General features: G+C 47.4%; 1 protein-coding gene across 4 annotated transcripts in view; it reads left to right on the top strand.

The window, feature by feature from the left end:
- The window catches only part of KATNIP (katanin interacting protein), a 169963-nt gene that overhangs the window by 16444 nt on the left and 137213 nt on the right, over positions 1-16306 (top strand). For 2 of the 4 annotated variants that reach the window (XR_014774823.1, XM_084758617.1), the window contains exon 2: positions 7699-7754. The exons of 1 other annotated variant lie outside the window; for it this stretch is intronic. Coding sequence is in view for 1 of the 3 variants with exons in the window: in XM_084758617.1 (XP_084614743.1) it covers positions 7699-7754 (56 nt within the window). In the remaining 2 variants the exon portion in view is untranslated. Of the gene's footprint in view, positions 1-7251; positions 7271-7698; positions 7755-16306 lie in introns of those variants that run through there. One more of the 4 variants, XM_084758618.1, reaches the window with a different exon arrangement.

Here is a 16306-nt window from a genome sequence, read left to right as displayed (position 1 = left end):
ATGACGCCGGTCTTGAGGGGTGCTCGGGGCATGGGTAGGAATGACGCCAGTCTTGAGGGGTGCTCGGGGCATGGGTAGGAATGACGCCGGTCTTGAGGGGTGCTCGGGGCATGGGTAGGAATGACACCAGTCTTCAGGGGTGCTCGGGGCATGGGTAGGAATGACGCCGGTCTTGAGGGGTGCTCGGGGCATGGGTAGGAATGACGCCAGTCTTGAGGGGTGCTCGGGGCATGGGTAGGAATGACGCCGGTCTTGAGGGGTGCTCGGGGCATGGGTAGGAATGACGCCGGTCTTGAGGGGTGCTCGGGGCATGGGTAGGAATGACGCCGGTCTTGAGGGGTGCTCGGGGCATGGGTAGGAATGACGCCGGTCTTGAGGGGTGCTCGGGGCATGGGTAGGAATGACGCCGGTCTTGAGGGGTGCTCGGGGCATGGGTAGGAATGACGCCGGTCTTGAGGGGTGCTCGGGGCATGGGTAGGAATGACGCCGGTCTTGAGGGGTGCTCGGGGCATGGGTAGGAATGACGCCGGTCTTGAGGGGTGCTCGGGGCATGGGTAGGAATGACGCCGGTCTTTAGGGCTGTGCTGGCACCACACTTGTCACACTCCCTTCCTTGTTCTAGGTCCTTGGGCAAGTCATTTTACTTCTTTGACCCAGAGCTCTGTGGCTGAACATAATGCATTTCGAAAGCCACAGTGATGGGAGAGTCAGTGCTAGTGAGAGCATCCCCAGCTGCCATGGCACAGGTCTGACTGGCCTCTTTAATCTTTCCCCATTTCCCTTCCTTATCTTCTCTAGCCACTCAGTAAAACCTTTGCCCTCAAATTAGTTGAGAGGTCACCATAAACTTAGCTAAGAAACTGTTGTCACTGTTTTTGTCATCTCTTCATTCTGAACTCCCTGCCTTCCAGTGATCTCTTGAGAGGTTTATCCTTCTGCAAATGCTGTGTTGTTCTTTCAGCAAGCTCCCAGGCATGGCGTTCCTCCAAGCCCTCTCAGGCTCCTCCTTAGCACATCTCATATGTTTCCCCAAATTTTAATTCTAATTTTAATGCATGTATGTGTGCCTGTTTACATTTGTGTGGGCACAATGTGTATGGGGAAGGGTTGTCTGTGTATATGAATTCCCAAGGTTGATGTTGGGACTCATCCTGGCTCTTGGACCTTATTCTATGAGGCAGGGTCTCTCAGGTAGGCCCAGGCTTTGCTGATGGAGCTGGAGCCACTAGCAGTTTGCACTGGGAATTCCCCCTCTCTGCCTTCTGAAGCTGGGACTACAAGAAGCCTGCCACATTAACCTGGCACTTACGCAAGTTCTGGGGAGCAAAGTCCATTTAACCACTGCACCATGTCCCCAGATCATCCTTTATTTTCTTTCCCCCCTTTCTTCCTTCCTCACTTCCTTCCAGCTCTCTCCTTTTAAAGGATTTGTTTACTTTTGTTTTATAAGTGTTTTACCTGCATGTGTGTCTGAGCACCACATGTATGCAGTGCCCACAGAAGCCAGAAGGGGGCATCAAGTTCCCTAGACCTGGAGTTACAGAGAGTTGGGTGCTGGGAACTGACTCTCCAGGTTTTCTCACCAGCAGCCAGTGCTTTTACCTGCTGAGCCATCTCTCCAGCCCCTTTTGCTTATTAGATGTGGCCATCTTACAAGAATATAAAGTAGATCATCCGGAGCTTGCACATTTTCCAAGCTGTTGTCTATTTATTTATTTATTTATTTATTTTTACTTAGTTTTAATGTTTTCTAGTCACTTTCTATTTTCAGTACTGGGCATTGAACTCAGGGACTTAGCATGCAAGGCAGGCACTCCCACCACTGAGCTCCAATCCTCTTCAGCTTTTGAGTGTTGCTTTTTATCCAGTGATTTGCCATGCTTATCCAGTAGTTCCCCATTGATGCAGTGGCCTTCGCAGGCCAGAAGAGGGTGTCAGAGCCCCTGGAGCTGCCTTCCAATCAATTGTGAGCTGCTTGACGTGGGTGCAGGGGACCAAACTCAGTCCTCTGCAAGGACACTATGTGCTGTCAATCACTGAGCCATTTCTTCAGTTCCCTATCTGGCAAATTATGATACTGTGGATAATACACACATACACACACACACACACACACACACACACACACACACACACACGTGCATGCACACACATACACACTTCCTGTTTGTGAACGCTGTAGCCTTCACAGCAAGTTTCTTGCAAAGATGTTGCCAGCTCAAGGGACAAGCACAAGTCCTTTGTGCTTCTGAGCATGTTGCCAACATGCTCTCCAAAGGAGCTGAGCCATTTTGTGTTCCACCCAGCAAGGCCTTTCTTAGATCCTTTTATTACTCGCAGGCTGTTAGGTGAGAGGGACCGTTTTAGTGTAAATTAAATTGCATGTACACACACAAAGTGCAGCATGGGCCATCATACTTAGACAACAGAAAACCAGTTGGTCTCATTGGTCACAACGTGGAAGCACCATCAGTGTCCTGGGGACAAACAAATCCTTTGCTCTAGTTCCTTGTGATGGAGTCCGTGGCCCAGGCTTCCTGTGCTGTGGGATTTGCACGCGTCACCAAAGCCCGGAAGGGAAAATGGAATGCCAAGCCTGCCCCTCCATGGTTGGCATTTGTTCCACATCTTCTCAGGAAGCCATCTGGCAGGAAGGGAGCGCCAGCTCCACCAGGGAGCCATTTGCTTCCAATCTCCTTATTAATTGCTCTGGGAGCCTGAGACAGATTAAATGCTGCATCACAGAATGACTCCTTCTCTCACACACCTCCCCAGCACTTTGCTGTACTGCCTTTGCTCTCAGACTCGGCTTAATGACCTGGCTGAGGGACAGTGACACATAGTGGTTACGACAGGCTACCTCTGGGGCCGCTCTACTCACCAGCTTTGTGATATTGAGCAAGTGTCCCAACCTCTTTGGGTCTCATGACGTTATCTGACACTGGATAATAACAGTGTCAACGTCCTTGGCAGAGGGAGGTGTTAGTGAGTTAATAATGGTCCCAGCTTGGAGCCTAATGCCCTGACCACAGGTACAACCATGGGGTGATGATAATGATGGTGACAACAGTTAAGTGCACATTTTTATGACAATTTGTAAGCCTTTCAGTCATTCACCCACAGTCCACCTCTCCTTACCTCATTGGTTTATAACAATGAGAATAATAGCATCCCTCTAAAGCAAGAATTATTCAACCCCCAGCACCAATAAAAATAATAATAATAAAAAAGCAAGCCTTTGGCAACTCTGGCCTGCTGCCTGCTTTTGTAAGTAAAGATTTATTGGAACAGTTATGCTGTTTAATTGCCTATTACCCATGTCTACTTTTCCTCTGCAGTGGCAAAGTATCAGTGCCAGAGACCTTATAGTCTTAAGCCCTTATGCATTACACAGTCAATAATACTTATTGTGTGACCCTTTATAGAAGATGTTTACTAATCCCTGATTAACTAGGTTGTGAGGGTTCAGGAAGAACTCTTCAAAGCTGACTGCAGATGGGTGGCTAGCACGGTAGAGCTCTGGTAGCCAGGTGCTGACCTTCCGTGAATGCAGGACCATGCTCTTGCCTGTATCTCCATCCCTTTCTCCTGCCTGACTAGAGAAAAATAGAGGGAACAGCTGAACAGAAATAGTTTAATGAGGAATACCATAAAGATATATTTTGCATGTGTATTTTTATCGTGTTCTATATATTTCCATATGCACCAGATTTTACACATGGGCATTAGTCTGCAGCAGTGGGCCTAAAAAGCTGTGCCCTGTCCATTATGAATGGCTTAAGCTCATTTTCAAAGGTAATTTTGACATGATTTTCCTCCTGCCTGAGGACTTCAGATGAAGACATGACTCCCTCTAAGTGGTAGCGGTGAATATCATGTACATCTAGAGCAAAGTAAAACTGAAGTGTCAGATCCTAACCGCTGACAATAAATCCTAAGTGCAGATAAAGCCCTGTGCAAGCCATAAACGGAGGAAACCGTGCTCTATTTACAAAAGCTCAGCGGGTTCACGTCTCTTTTCATTTCCCCAGGCACACATCTGTCCTCTAAAGCGAAGCACACACGTAGCATTTACATCTGGCCTTATTTATTGCTCTAGAGCTGATGTAGGCAGGTCACCTTGCAAAGTGCAGAGGAACACCCCTCTCATTTTGCAGGGAGTGAATATTGATATTAATGTCACCTTTTCTCACTTCTCTCTCTCGGTTGTTGTGAGAATAAATGAGCCACAAGTAGGAAGACACCCTGAGATGCCAGATGCAGCAGGCAGGGGTGTAGGAATCAGAGTACAGTCCTCCTGTTTTTGCCAAAAAGTGGTCATCATAGAGCGACTTGCAGGAGAGAGAGAGCCTCCCGCGTGTGAGGACCCTGCCAGCTTTTGGGGAGATTAGATACAAATGTTCATAATTAGAGTGCATTATCTGCATTGGAAGATAAGCAAATTATTTTTCAATTTAATGAATAAAGACACTTTTAATTAACTCCAGAAGAGAGATGTGCCTTTAAGTTTTACTAAGTAGTTAAGATTTGTGTGTGTGGCCCACTTCAAGTTTTGTCTTAACTGTGTGTTGACATTTCATCTTGTTTTATTTGTGTCTATATGCGGTGTGGTGATGGAACACAAAGCTTTATACATACTAGGCAGGCATTCAGCTACCATTAGGCCATTCCCCAGCCCATAATGGAATTTTAGGAGATGAACAGCACGAATCCAGTGATGATTTGGAATCACTCACCTTTTATTTCATTTTATTTATTTCTCACTATGTGGCTTTAGCTGGCCTCAAGCCCACAGCAATCTGCCTACTTCTATCTTCCAATCGCTGAGATTAAAGACATGTGCCGTCACATCCAGCTTCAGCACAGTGAGGAGACAGCTGCATCCCAGAGAGCCTGGAACTTAGCAAAGGTCCCAGGTTGCTCTGTGCGCTCCCAGAGCAGAGCCTCAGTTGGTGTGACTGATGAAGGAAGGGCTTTGCCAGACTTAAGCTGCGCCATTGGCTCCTAACACTGTCACCTCTGTTGACATAGCTTGGTCTTTTGGCATCCCTGCCCTCCGGCCCTTATAGTCTCTTCCAGCTCAGACCTGTCTGAGTCTGCTTTGTATGGATAGACTGGACGACCCGTCTTTCGTATCATCCTCTCTGGCCATCTCAAGGATCAGCTTGGAATCCACATGCTAACAGCCAAAGCACGTGTGGCCAAGGGATTCTGGAGTGCTCTCTCAAGGTCCCGTCCCAGAACATGGGGTTTCATGAAGCCATGACTAAATTAGCCCAAGAACTAGATCTCCTTGTATATAAATTAATAAACTGTATGTGTGGGGCAGGGGAGGTGGTGGGGCAGGATTGGGTGGGGCAGGTGCCTATGACGGCCAGAAGAGGGGGTCTGAGCACCTGAAGCTGGAATTATAGGTGGTTGTGGCTGCCTGACATGGGCACTAGGAATTGAACTCGGGTCCTCAGCAAAAGTAGTACGTGCTCTTAGCCACTGAGATCTCTCTCCAGACCATTAAAAAGGCAGTTTTATATTCACATCAAAATTAAGCAGAAAGTACAGAATTCCCATTTAAGCCCTGTTTCGCATAAACCCTACCTCATCATTTTTGTGGTGCCGAGGATGAAGCCTAGGGCCTTGCCTGTGTTAGGCTTCCCCACCACAGACACTGCATGGCGCAGTGCCTTGTTCTAGGCGTGGTAAAGATCACTGAATGCTCAGTGGTTGTCTTATGGTGGAAAGGAAAACATACAGTGTCAGAAAAGCTTCAAGGGCGGGTCTGTGGATTGCAAAGCATGCTGAAGCTCCTTACCATTTCCTCCTGTCCTGGCATCCTGGCATTGCTGTCTATCTGTCCCAGAGAAGGTGTCCCAGGGCTGTGCACAGCATCAGAGCTCACAAACAGGATTAGCCCCGCCTTGCCCCTCTCTTTGTGTCATAAAAACAGAAACCTGGGGCTGGGATTCTGCTGGGCTGTGCCTGGGTTGGGTGTCATCCCTAGTATGACACCCTGAGACTTGGAACATGGGTTACATATGGTCATGGTTGCCCCAGGACACTAGCTCTGTGAACTGTGGAGAGACAAAAGGTTACACTCAGGGGTCATTGTGAGCAGAGCAGATGTGTGGCCACTGTTACTGTAACAGATACTTGTGGACATTGGTTTATAAAGAGGAAATGTTTGTTTGAGCTCACAGTTTTGGAGGTTTTAGTCATGGTCTCTTGATCCACTGATTTCGGCCTGTGGCAAAGCAGCAACAGCATGGTGGGCACGTGTGGGGGATGCTGCTCGGTTTCCTCATGGTGGCCAGGAAGCACAGAGGCAGGAGGAAGGGCTGGGCGCCCCATAAGACTTAATTTCCCTGCACTGCGCTCGACCTCCAAAAGGGTTTGCCACCTTCTAATAGCTCCATAAGCTGGGACTAAAGCTCCAAACACTGCATCTTGGCCACTTTTCTCATTGCTGAGACAAAATATTTGAAAGCAACAACTTAAAGAAGGAAAGGTTTAACTTTGGCTCACAGTTTGAGGTCCAGTATGTCGGGGAGCCATGGAAACAAGAGTGGCTCTGTCTAGAGCACTCTCCTGTGAGGCCTTGGCTGTTTCCATGGCATATGCCAGGAAGCAGGGAACACGGGCCAGAACCAGGTGTGGATATAATTTGCAAAGGCCAAGCCCCTACTTCCTCCAGCCAGGTCCTACTCTGAGGAGCTCAAAGCATGACATATGGACATTCAAGACCCAACTTTAGAAGCAGATAACTTGAAAAATAATTAAGACAAACACCTTTGTCTGAGATTTGGTCCCCATCTCTTCCTTCTCTTCTTCTTCCTCCTCCTCCTCCTCCTCTTGTCCTCCTCCTTCTCCTCTTTCTTTTCCTCTTCCCCCTCACCGGATTGTTACTAAACCTTTTTGCTTCTACCTTTTGAGAGTTCTTACCTACCAGAACATGTGGTGTGGCAGTCACAAGTAGGCACCTGGGGATCAAGTGGGGCAGTTTAGGAGATACAATGACAGCACACAGTGACTTCTGTTTTTGATTTCAATAGCAAAGCAGTCTGTTTGGAGCTTTTTCTAGTGGACACTCCCATCACGGTGTGAAGGCATGCTTTTGGAGGGATGCATCTGCAGGAGAGGATGCCTCCTGAATTTATACATACCTTCAAATGCTAGTCTAAGACCTTCTGAAAAAAGCAACGATTCTCTCTGAAATTGCCCATTATGTGAAGTGCGTGTGATTACCACTAATTCACTTCTGCACATCACCTGAGCTGTGAGTCTGGGGTTTGGTGCAGCACCTCAGAATGCACCCACCTAAGTTTATGGCAATGCACACGGCAGACGGCATTTTTATGGAAGGTGTTTTATGTAATTCCAAACAATTTAATAGAAATGTAATTCGACAGGGAAAACTACAGTTCCTAGGCCTTTTCAGAGTGCAGATAATGGCCCAGATTAAAGGGCTAGAGCTTTGTTCATTATAGTCAAATGCCGTGAGTGTGTGGATTACCATTTTCCTTGCCGTTGGTCCATTTCAAAAGTGTGCCACTTTCCCATTATAATAACAGGCTACATTTTCTTAGAATCATCTCATTATGATTGGTCCTGTCTTTTCAGTTTGCAAATAAAAAGCTTTTGCAGCTATAAACTAGTTGTTCCCAAGCAGCCTTAATCTCTGCTTCTGCTTTTGAACTGCTACAGGTCAGGCCCTGCGGAAGGTGGAGAGAAGCCGGTCCTGTTCTCGGGAGAGAAAGGAGGTAACTGCATCCACTGCTGTTTGCAAGACCCTGGAGACTGGGAGGGTGAACAGGCGTTCTGGGACCTCCTTCTCCTTTCTCTCAAAGAAGAGAGTTCCCAGCCTGAGTCCTGGGCCAAGTGAGAGCTGGCAGCCAGACTTGTCAACCCATTGTCATTTGTAATAACAATCTTTCTCAGAGCGCATCGGGCGGGCTTGGTGTGACACTCACTCTAGACCTCAGCTGCTTAGAACAACAGCTAAACATTGAGTTCCTGAGTCTGCAGATGGCAGTCCATTAGGGTGTTTGCTGACAGGCCAGGCTCCCCTGCTCTCAGCTAGGGGCTCGCTTGTGTCTGCAGAGCCTGCTGGGTGCTGGTCAAGGTTCCACACGCTGCCTCCTTCTCCAGCAAGCCTATCAGGTTTGTTCAATGGGGTTTCCAGGGCCTAAGAGGACGGAATGCCAGCTGCAAGACCTCCTGAGCCTCAGGTCTCCAACGGGTGCAGGCCGCTGCCATTACTTCTAAGAATAAATGCTTGTTTTTCAAGCTCAGCTGGGTGAAGGAGCTTCAGAGCAAGCCACAGGGCAGGCAAGGTTTAAGAGTGGGGATAATAAACAGTGAAAGAGGGGAAAGGGGTGGGGAAATCATTAGGTTTTTGTTTTCCTAAGACAGGAGCTCTCAGCCCAGATAGTCAAATAGTCCAGAACTTGCACGATAGCCCAGGCTGGCCTCCTACTGGAGACTCCTCTGAAGTTCTGGCATGGCAGGTGGCCCACACCTAGGGCCACGGCTCACTGCTTGTGTTTTTGGTTGTGAACCTAGCCTTCAACAGCTGAGCCCTAGGACTCACTTCTACACAGCTCTTGGTCATTCTTGAAAGCTGCCACTGAGCCTGTTTGCTCAGGACCTAGGCACAGGACTAAAGGGGGGTATGACAACAGTTGCCGTGCGTGCTGTGTACTTGGAAGACAAGTACCCCTTGACCGTTGCATTACAGTGTAAGAAACCATCATAGGATAGAGGAAGTGGGATTGCAGGGCAGAAACCACGCCACCTAACCCTGTCCACAGTATCAACAAAGGCTTTGCTGGGCTAGAGAGATGGGATCAGCAGTTAAGCATGTGGTGGGCATTGATCTTTCAAAGAACCAGAGTTGGGTTCCCAACATTTACATAGGGTGGCTCACAACCACCTGTAACTCTAGCTCCAGATCTGACACTCTCCTGGTCTCCACAGATGCCTGCACTCATGAGCCTATACCTCCCCCCCCCCACACACATGTATATAGTTTAAAAAAATTAATCTTAAGAAAGGAAGAAAGAGCGGGCTGTGGTGTCGCACGCCTTTAATCCCAGCACTCAGGAGACAGAGGCAGGTGGATCACTGTGAGTTCTAGGCCTGGTCTACAAAGCCAGTCTAGGACAGCCAAGTCTACACAGAGAAACCTTGTCGTGAAGAAAAAGAAAGAAAAGGAGAAAGAGGAAGGAAGGAAGGAAGGAAGGAGGAAGGAAAGAAGAAGGCAGTCTTTTAAAGAGCTGTATGGATAAGCCTAAAATCTCTACTCTTGAAAGGCTGAGGATGGATGATTTGAAGTTCAAGGTCAGCCTAGCATGTACAGCAAGACCTTGTCTAAAGAAACATGAAAGGAAAGAAGTCTGCAGAAAAGGTGATCGTCGGGCTGCCTCTTAAAGACTGAGTAGGAGCTTTTTTTAGTGCAAGGAAACAACATAGTCAAAGTCAGAGAGACATGAATAAAGACAGAGACCTTTAAAGCTCAGGCAGGGAGTGGCGTAAGGACCACGTGTTACCATAGGGCTCTTTGATCAAGTCCCATGTTCCTGGGAGAGGGAAAGGGCGGGACGTAAGGAATAAATTGAGCTTCCTATTCTTTCTTCCTCTGCCCTCTCTTAGCAACAGAACCTCCTAATTGCCACTTTTCCAGCATCTCCATTGTGCCAATTGCCTGAGAGCATTTGAGATCATTTCTCTTCTAAAAAGTGCTTGAAGTGAAAAACAAAACATGAGGCTGTTTATCTCAACGCACAGGTTTAATTCTGAAAGATATTTAAGATGGCTTCAGGCTCTCTGAAAAAGAGGGTGCTGGCTGACTCTCTCAACAGGCTTCCAGTTTGATTAGAAAAACAAAGAACAGAGCTAATAGCACATTGCTGGCCTAGGGGGACTCCTTGGTCCTCTCCAACCCTGCCTCACTGTTTCCTTCCCCTCACTACTTGGTGGCCCTGTGTGCCTTATGCAGATTGCTAGCCCTGTCACCATGAAAGCTAAGGCAAAGACAGGAATTCTCTTTGTCAGGATTGGTTTGGACAGTCAGCTGGAGACACGTGTCATGTTCCTTCCCACCTCTGCCTCTAGAGTGCTGGGATGACAGGGTTGTGCCATCACACCTGGCTTAACTGGTGGTGTTTAGCTCACCTCCTCGGTCTCCTCGGCCTGGTTAATCATGCTCTGGGTGTGGATCCGGACATCTGAATGAGTTAGCTGCTAGCAGTGCAGACATGCAGCTGAGGATGAGAACGGGCTTCCAGAGCATGAGGCAGCCATGCCTACAGATCGCAGGCTCCCTGTGTACTGCGCACAGCCTGCCTGGCACCCAGCCCCTCAGCCACCACTGACTCCAGATACCACAAACACAGGCCCAGAGGGGGAGGAGTGATGGACAGCACAGAAGAACCCACCTAAAGCCACCAGACTCCAGAGGAAGAAAGGCTGCCTGGAAGAGGCAGGCTGAGCTGAGGTGCTGGGAAGCCACAGTTGGTTCTGAAATGTTCCTTGGTGGTTGCTTTGCAGCTGCAAATAGTTTCAGTTCAGTTGGTAAGAATTTCTTGCCTCGTCTCTAACAAGTATTCATGGTTCCTGCCTGTAGAGATTATGTAGTGTTTATGGCCTCTGGTCATGAATTATTAATGATTTTGAAACTGAGGCCATTGTAGTTTACTCAAAAATCATTAGGAAGCAAATTTGTCATACAGTGCTTAAGAAAAAAGTGAGCGAAAGTCTCAGAGGAGAGAGTCATTTTTGTTCACCCTCTAACCTAACCCGCCCATTTCTCAGTGTGCACACTACTGACCAGCGGACATGGTGATGAAGACATGTCCTCCTGCTGCACGGGAACCCTTGCATCTCTATGAATTAGGTCCTCCCTGTACACTGAGGGCAGTAGTGTAGGTTCCAGAGTCATGTAGATCTCATAGCTGAGCATGTGACCCCCGGTCCCTTGAGTCCTGTCACTTTGGCAATGCTCGTCAGGGAGATCTAGTACCCAGTGCCTCTACCTAGTTCAATTCCAGTGACGATTGCTTCATGGTGTCCCGTGAATGTTTGCCTAGAACATTTGTGCATCTACTATGTACATGTCAATAAAGAGAAAGCCCACATGGCTCAGGCTTGGCTTTATTTTAAGTAGACCCCAGCCTTCCTACTTCCTGGATGGATGTCCCCAGGTAATGAGCCCTATTTAGGCTGCCTCCCGAGCCTCCTCTTTTAACCACTCTGTGAACCTCTTGTGATAATGGACTGCCATCTTTTGTAGTTGCTTGAAGAGTCTAAAAACCAGTCATCTGTGTGCTTCCTTTGTAAAGGATGGTGAAAGCCGTTTAACTCTCCCATTTAGAGACCTGAAGCTTGTCTGCTTGGGCGTGCATGCACACTCTCACACACCATTCCTCTGGTGCGAGATTAAAGAAGCTTCTTTCTTTTCCCAGGCAAAGTAGGAGAGACCTGGATCTCACAAACCACCGTCCTCTGTCATTTCAGTGTACCACCAAGAGCAAGCTGACACTCCCACTTGTTGCTCTCATGATGCTTTTGGAGTCAGTATTCAGGAGATGCATTCAAAGGCCAGTAGGGGAGAGTGGGATACATTATCCAATCAATGCTGGAGATATTTGGGAGAAGGAGCTTGGGATGTAGCTCCATGGCAGAGCACTTACCTAATATGCCTGAGGCTCCAAGTTTGATCCCCAGCACAGCAATAAAAATGAAATAATTGGAAGTTTACTATGCTCCTGATAGCAATCCAAATTCCCCTTTTCAAGAGACAACCACTAATTTGTCCTTCCAACTAAGTAGCCACAGGCGTCCTGTTCCATCCATCTATTCTCTTTCTCTTCTTGGTGGTTTTGTGTGTAGATGGGAGCTGTGTGTGCATGTGCTTGCATGTAAGATGGCATCTTGAGATGCTCTTCAGGGGCTATGATTCTTTTTTCTTTTCTTCTTTTTCTTTTTTTGACACAGTTCCTCATAGTTCTGGAATCTTCCAAGTAGGCCAGAGAGTACCAGATAGCTGCCTGTCACCTGCCTGGTACTGTGATTGCAAATCTGTGCTACCATATCTGGCTGTCTAATCTTTTTAAAATCAGGTTCTGGGGAGTGAATTCAGGTCCTACTCTTTGGCCTAGGAAGACAAGCTCTCTCTATATATTATAACTACATATAATTACATTATTGAATGTTAGTTGAATAATAAACCAGAGATATCTGCATGTATTTGAGCTACCAACAATTAAACACAATGAATTAGAAACATCACTAGTTCTTGGCCAGGATGCTCAAAAGAGAAAATTACTGTATCAAAATGAATTCTGGGAAAATAAATATGGTACGGTGTAAGTGAATCTAGAGAACTAGAGCATGTGAATGGAGGCAGGACATTGAATAAAGACAGAAAAAGATAAATCAAGTACACATAAGACAGAAATCACTATTCACATTGTATATATTTAGACATTGAAATTTTCTGTATGAATTACCTCTTTGAAAAACATATTTTAAAATCAAAACATGTTTAAAATGGGGATTGAACTATCTCACCAATGAAAGTGGGCACAGTAAAGAAACCAAAGTAGCCCTTCTGTGGGTGGAAAGGGAAAAAGTTCATCCCAAACTGCCAAGGCTAAGACAAAGAGAAATGACAGGGGAAAGATTCCCAGGGTTAAATGGAAATGGGAGAAAGGAGTCTTGTGAGCTGGGGTGCAGCTTGCGTGCCGGGACTGAGGGAGCCTAGAGGCTAGCATTGACCTTGACAAGTTAATGGACACCCCGGCTTACGTTAATGGAGAGCCATGTGTTCTTGCCAGCGATCCACAGGAACTTTCTTCTAGTCCCTGAGGGAATGGGGGCTTTTGTCTACACAACAGTGTGTGATACAGTCTGGTTTCTCCTGTGTGTTGTGTTGTGTTGTGTTGTGTTGTTTGTTTTTAGGGGAGGAAAGAGTTTATTTCAGGTAACAGTCCATCAGGAGGTGGTGCTCCAACAGGTCTCCCTCCCTCCCTCCCTCCTTCCCTGTGCCTTCCCTCCCCCTTCTCCCTCCTTCCTTCTCACACCTAACCTGTCTTGGAAGGCATCCTGTAGCGGGACTTGTAGACTGCCTTTGTGCTTTTTATGGCATCCTTCTATTTTTACCACAGATGTAGTAGAACATGATCCTTTATTTGCAAACTGTGGAGATAAATGTGTTTCACTTTCTTAGGTCTGGAAAGCAATGCTGTCCCAGTGGGTCCTGCAGGAATACTTTGTGGTGCATTCACATATGCACAGTAAGCATGACTAGCACACCAGACGCGGTAAAGACAGTCTGCACATTGCGTGTCAGCTCAGATCGGATGTGGGTGCTAACTAATAACGTGAGTGCAACACTAGTTCCCATGAAGGGACAGTCTAGGCTTTTAATGGCTTCTTGCTACATTAAAAATATTTTAAGGAGTAATATAGAGCAGGAACTTACTACATATGTGCAAAAGTAGCCAAAGGTGAGCTCCTTAGACTAGAGTCAGTGCATTCAATCGTATATGCGTTATTGACAGCAGTGCTCCTAGCCTACCTGCTAAGGGGGCTTAAGGAGGGCAGAGTTCTTAGTTGCTGACCATGGCTAGAGTGCTGGCTAGAATCAAGTGGCAGGCTTCGGCAGCAGTGCTGACACTGGCCCTGTATGGCCTACTCCAAGCCTCCCCAGGCTACTTGTCTCATTGTGAATGGCAGCAGGGCAGTCTGCTCGAGAAGGACTTGCAGGTGTGTCTAGAAGCTCACTTTTAAGAACCGTTTAGCCCTTAGCTCAATGAGAGCTGCAGTTCTTGTAGGGTTGCAGAGCCACCATCCGTCCAGCAGCACACACCTCCTTCCTTACCTCACTTAAGTTTCAGCATCCTTGCATCGTGGCCTTTTGGGTGACTAAGAGCTGTTCCTCCTCTCTCATAGGTATAAGATCTTGTCTTTTGGGGAAAAAAATTGTGTAGGCTGAGTGTGGTGGCGCACACATTTAACCCCAGCACTCAGGGAGGCAGAGGCAGGCAGATCTCTGTGAGTTGGAGGCCAGCCTGGTCTACAAAGCAAGTCCAGGGCAACTAAGGCTACACAGAGAAATCCTGTCCCCCAAAAAAACCAAAAGAAAAAAACTCCAAAAACATGTTTAGACTAGGGTTGAAGTTCAGTGGTGGATGGAGTGCTTGCCTAGCATGTGCAAGACTCCAGGTTTGATCAGTAGCATAAAAAGAAAAAAGAGAGGAGTACAGGAGGGGGAATAGGGAGGGAGAGGAGGAAGAGGAAGAGGAGGCGGGGAGGAAGAAGAAAGAAAGAAAGAACTTGAAAAGGAGAGGAGCAAGTGAGGAAGGAGGACGGGAGCTGATCAGTAGAGCCTGCTGTGGCAGTCGGCTCTCCAAATGTGCACTTTTACGGGAATGAAACCTTTTAGTCCTTATTTCTGGGCAGAGAAGAATGAAATGCATTTTGGATTCAACTGCCAAATGCATTCCCAGTGTGAAATTAGCATTGTCTGTCTTTCTGCACTGAGAGGTCCTGGTCTCTGTAGATTTTGAGAATTGTCCAGCAGGCCACTAGCAATGGTACCTTGGGGGCTTTAAACAGGGCAAGTAAGTCATGCAGCAAGGTAGGAAGCCTGTAACCACTGCAGTGGTGGCTCCCGGTCCTAGGCTCACTCTCACTCAAGTGGCTCAGCTTCTGGGACTCCGTATCTCCCTCTCTAGGGGAGGGGCGATACAGAACTGGTGCTGTAGCGTGTGGTAAGTATTCTGTAGGTACCTTGTACATTTCCTTGTACATTTTAGAAACTCCATAGATGTTTAAGATTATAACTTAGAGCTTGCAGGAGCAAACAAGTATGTTTGGAAGGCAAGTGCCTTTAAGCCAAGAGGTCAGGCTGGCAAGATGGGTAAAGGCATTTATTATTCAGGTCTTGATGACCTGAGTTTGATCTCTGGGACCTACATGGTAGAAAGAGAGGAAGGATTGCCACAAGTCATAGTCTGTGACCTACACACACACACACACACACACACACACACACACACACACACACACACACACACACACAAATGTCAAAAATTTGTTTCAAAGCCAAGAGACAGAGTAGGGTTATTTTTGAGAGAGCTAAACACAGACAAGCCCAGTGTTTGTTACCATGTAGTGCCATCAGAGAGCAGCAGTATAATCCTTCCTGTAGGACTTGCCTTACCTCTGTAGCCCTGAGGCCCCAGGAGCTGCAGGAGATCTGTCTACAAACCCAGCCCCCAAACCCTCGTTGAACAAGGACAAGGGCAAGACTCACATGCAAACAGCAAAGAGAATCAATTTCTGATAAAGTGCCAGGAAGGAGATTGACATGTCTAAAACCTTTCTGGTATCCGCTTAGCTTCCAGCACAAGATTAAACTCTAGGAAAAAAAAAAAAACCCTTCAGAGAGCTGCAATTTCTGAGCAGAAAGAGTCTGTTTTGGATAAGCAATGTGCCCTTGTACAGAGCATCATCAAAGTCTCCTCTATCCTCAGATCTGAGGCATGAAATTGCCTTTAACGCTCGCCTCCTCCCTCTACTTGGAGAAGCAAGCGTGTGGAATATAGAATGGGATTAGAAAAGGGAGTGGTTCCATCCCAGGGATGGAAGGAGCACCTGTGTCTCAGGAAAGATTTCTCCAGGATGAAAGCAGCTCTGCCTCAGGACAGGGGACAGCCACATGGTCCTGGTCCTGCTGCCACTCTGACATGAGGACACTTGCCTACTCCCCTCTGTGCTGTTAGCTCTCTGGACATCTAGGTCTGGTAAAACCCAGTGGCTTCAACTTTCCTAGGAGCCAAAGTCTGTGGGCCAAGGGCCATGCATAAGGGAGAGGAGTCCTTACACTAGCTTCATCCAGAAAGGGGCACTGCAGTCTGCTGTTGCTGCACACTTCAGAGGTGGGTAACCTGAATGTCTGCATTAGGGCTTCTGTTGCTGTGATGAAACACCATAACCAAAAGCAACTTGTGGTGGAAAAGATTTATTTCCCTTATTCTGTCATATCACTGTTCTTCATGGAAGGCAGCCAGGGCAGGAACTCAAATGGGGCAGGAACCAGGAGGCAGGAGCTGATGAGAGGTCATGGAGGATGCTGCTTACTCCCTTGCTTCCCATGGCTTGCCCAGCCTACATTCTCAGCACCGAACCCATCGGCCCAGGGATGGCACCACCTGCAGTGGGCTAGGCCCTTTCTCACCAAACATCAGTAATAATAAATCACAGGCTTCTCCTCAGACTAGTCTAGCTTTAGTTGGGGCATTTTTCT

Source organism: Acomys minous (genome assembly GCF_964271855.1).
Source record: "Acomys minous genome assembly, chromosome: 2".
Classification (NCBI taxonomy): Eukaryota; Metazoa; Chordata; class Mammalia; order Rodentia; family Muridae; genus Acomys; species Acomys minous.
Note: the sequence above shows the minus strand (reverse complement) of the source record. Positions and strands in the feature narration are given on the sequence as shown.